We start from the raw sequence: 6,576 nt of genomic DNA, 5'->3' as shown, positions 1-6,576 counted from the left end.
AGATTCATTTAATATTGGGCAAAGCTATTATACAATGAAAGATAACTCTTATGCAAGTACAAATCACATAAGCCAATATTCATATACTTACCATTTTTCTCCATTTTTGTTAACTTCAATATCAGTATCATGGCACATTCATATTTATTACAATTTTAACAAATACTTTGACAAAGTTAAAGCAAACTTTAAACGAGAAGCTTTTGTGTAGTATTTAAAACGATACAGAATTACACACATTATGTTTTACACAATTTAAACTTAATAAACTTTTACAGCACGTTTCATCTTTATTTAATTGGGTTAGCAGCCTGTAATATGCACTTATTATTTTTGTTTAAATCGGAACAATTCGAGCCTACAAAAGATATTTACACGTGGTTTCTCGCATGGAAACAGGATCTGCGCATGCGCGAGAAATCTTCAGAGGGGGCAAAGCCCTTCGTCTAATAAAACCGATAGACAGTAAGAATGGAAACATTATTTTGTAGTTCTCATTTAACACATTTGTGCCAATTTCAATATTTTTACGTGGTGTCATGTTAATATAAAAGTAGAATTTTATTAAATATTGTATGTGACATTTACAATGCTACAAGGATCCAATCAAAAATTAATTTTTATGATATTTTACTTAAAAACATAAGAAAGTGATAGATTCGAATTCTATGTGATTTACATGAATGAGCACCGACAAGACTGATTATGAAACAAAATATATTACTCTAATTTATGTAATTACTTCATTACTAAATGCAAGACAAGATTGTTATTGAAATTAACAGTATTATTGTAAACAATCGGTTACTTGCTACTAGTTTTATAAAAGAGATTAAAGGACATAAGTGAAAGTAATTGCAATGTTATACTAGCATGATCTATAAATAATGCAGAGGATATTTATAGAATTATGACTTATAATTGGGTCAATCATTAAGAAATTTAGAAAAGCCGAAAGATTAAAAGATTTGTAATACGTTTTTGAGCAGAATCTTATTAATGAAATACATTAAAATAAATAGTGAGAGATCAAGATATAAGTTTATTTTATTTCTATATGTACCAAAGAATTATTGCCAAGGTTTTTACATTATCTCACTTCACAATAATTTTAAAATACTGTGTACAATGCAGATGTTATATAATTTATTCACTTAATACGAATTATAAGTAAAAATTATTTAATAAAAAACCGATTATGAAATGATTGCTAAGTATGTTCTTTTAACATAAGTGAGTTTCAATGTGAATAAAAGTTTGTACATATGGGTTTTACAAAGATATTAAAACGTATGCTGTATGCAAATTTTGCATCGTGCAGTTCTAAAACATTAGGAATACTAGCACCATTAACAATCCCACCATTGCATATTGCATTTTTGTACTACTTTTGGCAAGAATATTCAAGAGACGTAGACAAACAGTATTGTTCTTGTTCATGTTGGGACACAGTATTTAAGGGTAAGTTAATCTTGTTTATATATTTTATGTGACTAGTTATAGAACTACATTCAATTAGTTTTCAAAAACTATTGATATATTATTGCAGGATCATATGAGTCTGGCATTGCCTCTTATAAACATATGTATTTTAATGCCACATCGAATACTTTAAAAATATGGATTACGATTGTAATTGGAATTATTACTTTCTATGAAGTAGTGAAACATTTAACATGGCTAGCTTTTCATAATCGCCTTAGACTTTCTATGATGATCCTTTTTTTAACTGCTATTTTCTCACATTACTATACTTGGTGGGTTTATATGAATTATTGGAATGATGAGTTCTATTCCCAATGGTACCATCAATTGTTTTTCTCTGTCACTGAACTGATTTCTACTTTCCTGGTTGTTCATCTGGCAGATAATAAAAATCCAGTAACTCATAGAAAAGCATTTGGTATAGCTGCAATAGCTATTTTACATATTTTAGCAGGTGGTTGGGATCAATTTGTTGCCAATGTTTTCAGAGGAGAAGGACATGCACATCAGGTAATAGTATTTAAGGAATCATGTGTCATAATCATAATAACTATATGCAATTTATAATGTAACATATTACAATCATTTGCATCAATTCATTTATATATGAATGAATATGTATATGTGTACAATATGCAATACATAATATGTATATACAAATTATAATGTTTAGTTAGTAATTTTTTATGTAATAGGTTGTACGTGATCTTGGATTTATGATCCCAGATATTCTTCATGTTGCTATTCCATTATGGACAGTTAAGTGGAAACATATTTATAATCTTCCTGGTTCTGCCAAACGAGATCCTAGTATCAAAAGAGATCTAGCTTATATGTTGGGAATGATATGTATAGGATTATGCATTTGTGCCATATTGTAATTCAGTCATTATAATGCCTAAAAATAGTGTCTTAAAGATGAAATGATCGTTTAATTTAACTTATTTTCTTATACCAAGTTTTGAAAGATGTATATCTATAAATGAATATTATTGAAAAAATATATATGTACACATATACAGGAAGTGCAAAAGGTTTGGGGAAAAACTTCAGGAGCATATAGCACTCATCAAAATAAGCAAAAAGGTTTTAATAAATGTAGGTTCAAAAACTATTAGTTTTGGAATTACGAGATGTTTTTGCCAATAAGATATTAACTCTACAGCATATGTTCAATATGCCACCTGTTTATTTACATATGCAAACACACACACACTTGGGCACATTTTTTCCTATCACATCAATTACTGACATTTTTCTTATCCCTTACATTGGTTTATTATAAAACTGTACTATTATACACTAAACATCTCATAATACCAGAACTAATGGTTTTTGGATCCATGTTTAGTAAGACTTTTTTACTTGTTTTGATGAGTACTATATACATACTCTTAAAGTTTTCTCCAACTTTCTTATACATCCTGTATTTATAAACCTTTATAATACCTTTTGTGGTGCTGATACTTTTGCTGAAAGAATATTTACTTACAATTACAAATTAGTCAATTTAGTTTAATAGATTCCATTACAGAGTGGTTTCCATTATTACTTAAACAATGTTACACATTTGAAGAGCTTTTATCTTTCTGTGTTCTATTTCATTTTATATATTCTTAATATATTATATATGTATATATATATAGTTGAAAATGCCTACAAAGTACAAGTTGCTTACAATAGGAAGGCTATCCTTTTAGGTTGTTTGTGTCTTTTACGTTTGCAAAATAGCAAATTATTTATCTTATCTACTAAAACAAAATATATTTTAGGTATTAACAAAAAAGTAGTACATGTAAGTAGAGAAATTATGATTAATCACTTATATCTTTTTAGCATTGAAATAAATATATTTATAGTTATTCTTTTTCGATAATAATTAATAGTTAATTAATGATATTGATTAACTATTAATCTTTGACATCAGTGGAATGTATGCTGTAACGATAAGCGAACAACGATAGTTGTCTAAAGATGAAATTGTGCACATTTTTTTGTCACAAAAATTACTTTTTCTTGCTATATCGATAATAATTAATCAATTTAATAACGAATTATTTAGATCAGAATAAATTCCAAAGTAAGTAGTAGTATACATTACCATTTGAAAATTGCCTACTTTTTGATATTAACGAATGTGTTCTTAATTTAGATATATTAGTCAGAATAGTTATAGAAGTTTAGTTTAGACGCAAGGATAAGATCACTTTCTCGTTTTCGAAATATTTATCGATATATTTTTGTGATTATTGTTTGTGTATATTGTGTATACCAGGTGATTACGAAATACTGTTATAGCTTTGCAATTTTTTTGCACATTTATTTAAATATCGTGATTAAACAAACGAGGAACATTCAAGATTATACATATAAATTATATCAACGAAAGGAACATATCATACACAACGTTCGCGATACGTTTCTTAAAAATAAAAATAATTATAAAAGAAACAAGGAATGTATAATATAATTATTGGCAGTTTTGAAGAGCAGTGCTCTTGTTAAGGAACAAGGCCACAACAAAGTGCCTACATACAATGCGAATTATTTTCGTTAATATCTCATTGACTTAATGTTATTATAATATACGAATTGATTCTACAGGTGATAATAGATATTGTATAAGACTTTAAGAACCTTTTACGGAAACCAATAATGAAGTAACCAATTTAAGAATTAGTTTATTTCAAAGTAAAAACTTTTAATAGTTGGCACTATTCATTGTTCTACTGTATTAGAGAGAAGAAGAAATATTTCAGGACTATAAAGGTATAACTTAATTTAGTCCAGTACCATCCTCTCTGCTTGTATGTTGCATATTTCATATTTCAAAAACAAATTAATATTTGAATTACTTCAGAGACTTTTATTTCATTTTATTTCTGTATAATGATAACATTGTACACAATAAACGTTTATTATCGTATTATCTAGAATTTAGTAGAACTGTTTTTGAATATATACAACTTTGACTTTGTTTCAGTAGTAATTAAATATTCATTAGTTCAATGCTTTATACTAACTAACCTGAGTGATATCTGCTACAATGATAATTTTATATTTCTGCGTGTATTATACAATTAAGGAAACAAATTGATTTTTTAATGATTAAAAGTAACTCTTACTGAAAGTACTTACTGAAATTACCTGTTAGTATTTATTTATTCTCGTCATATCAAACATTTGTGATCACATCTCGTAATATCATTGTTAATGATGCGGCCTATAATATGAAATTATATTTCTAATAGTTGCTAATTTATTGTATTAATTTTAAACGAGAGTCTAATTTATTTTATTCTTGTGTACCTTTTGTAAAAATTAGATCGACCCAACATTTATATTGTATTCGAAACATATTAGGAATACTATGAACGAAATGTAATATCGTATTTGAAATTGTGGTTGATGGAACATGTATAAAGAAAATAAAATTTACACGAAAGTTTGTTGTATTTATATCTTTTTTACTTCGATCTACGAAATAGTATTTTATTAAAACAAAAACACGAGACCCTTTTCGCAGTTTATACCATTAATAATTATTTTAACGATTGAAGTTTTCATGATTTTGTTATTCGTAATTTTCAGAATAAACATGATAACGTAATAACGGAAGGATTCAAAATACTTTTGATTTATACCTCAAATGAAAAAGATGATTTCAACCGTAGAAGCATTTCACTCGTATACATTTAAATTCGTTTAAATTTATTAATTTAATATATATTATTAAAATTTAACTTCAAGTAAAAAGACATAAATAAGACTATAAAAAACATTATGATAGGTTAATTATTTTCTACCAAAGTATTTTCTATAAGGACTAAAAACTAATAAAAGCATCTTAATAATTACAATATTGTTTCTTTAAACAAATTTTTAAATCCAAGGCGTATATCATTGGCACATTTTAATCAGTATAATTGGAGTTTCATACGAACAACCTTTATAAATTGATATATTTAATTAATTAAAAACATATTTTTATACTGCAGGAAGATTTTATGTCCAAATCGATATCGTATTCGGACGAACAGATTTATAACTTATTACGTATTAGTTATTATGCTTTTCATTTTTCATTAGTAAATGTAACGTATGTAAAATGATGAACTCTGTAATCATCATCCCCTATTTAATAATATTTTAACATCATTTTCGTACAAAAAAGAATTATACCATAAACTAACATGAATTGTTTATTCCACTAATTACATCCAGTAATGTGTAGAATTATCGAATTGTAGATACATACATTAACGCTGAAAAGTATTTTGTAATTTTTAATTACAACTGTAATGATTTTATTCTTTATAATTGTCATAGCTACATATAGTGGAATATTCTGACTACTATTAGTTCTTAAAAGTCAATAGACAATAATAAAATCAGTATCTGCCTGTAATTTTCAAATCATATAGAATTGCAATATTTTGGTACTTTGATTATTTCGATTAATTTTGATATTCATATTATTATCGTACTTTTGGCTATTTGACCCTGTGTATACTGCAGATGATAGTTTCACAGTACAGATTCAGCTTTTTATCAGACTTCTTGCAGTGTCCTATCTAATTAAATGAAATAATTAATATTACATTTTTTCAATAGGATTTAGATTAAACTAGAGACGTGAAGGTGCGTGTCAACGTATATTATGTTACGATAATTTTAAATAGTTGTAACGAATTTCTGTTTTCTACGTATATTGGATCGCAATCTTACGTTACATTCAATCATTTCCTTGGTAGTTTAAGATTAGATCGTTACATTTCCTAGAAAACCAGCGAGTGTCGTAACGTTTACGAACAGGAGTGTAGATAGTTTCTTAAGTAAGAGTTCCTTACGGTAAGTCTCAATACGTTCGTTATTGCCATATTGTTAATTAATATTTACAATCTATATGCTTCGCTATAGCGTAGTCAGCCTTCACAGGAAACGTATATATAAAGTATTGCTCCTGTAATTATTAATTTATCTAGGTTGTTAAGATTCACATATTGTTATTATAGATCAGCGAAAATGCAGGGAGAAAAGATCTTTTTCAATTGTAGCGTAATATTGTACGCATTTTCCTTTGGGTCAAAG

The 6,576-nt window shown here is 26.9% G+C and overlaps 1 protein-coding gene across 1 annotated transcript; it reads left to right on the top strand.

Moving 5' to 3' along the window:
• The first annotated feature begins 411 nt into the window (after positions 1-411).
• Positions 412-2,554, top strand: LOC100742928. The gene is made up of 3 exons (XM_003484615.4): positions 412-1,461; positions 1,550-1,995; positions 2,181-2,554. The coding sequence occupies exons 1-3, from the start codon at positions 1,266-1,268 to the stop codon at positions 2,364-2,366; spliced, it is 828 nt and encodes a 275-aa protein (XP_003484663.1). The 5' UTR covers positions 412-1,265; the 3' UTR covers positions 2,367-2,554.
• The last annotated feature ends 4,022 nt before the right edge of the window (positions 2,555-6,576 follow it).

Source organism: Bombus impatiens, unplaced genomic scaffold, assembly GCF_000188095.3.
Source record: "Bombus impatiens unplaced genomic scaffold, BIMP_2.2 scf_0019, whole genome shotgun sequence".
Lineage (NCBI taxonomy): Eukaryota > Metazoa > Arthropoda > Insecta > Hymenoptera > Apidae > Bombus > Bombus impatiens.
This window is presented reverse-complemented; position numbering and strand designations above follow the sequence as displayed.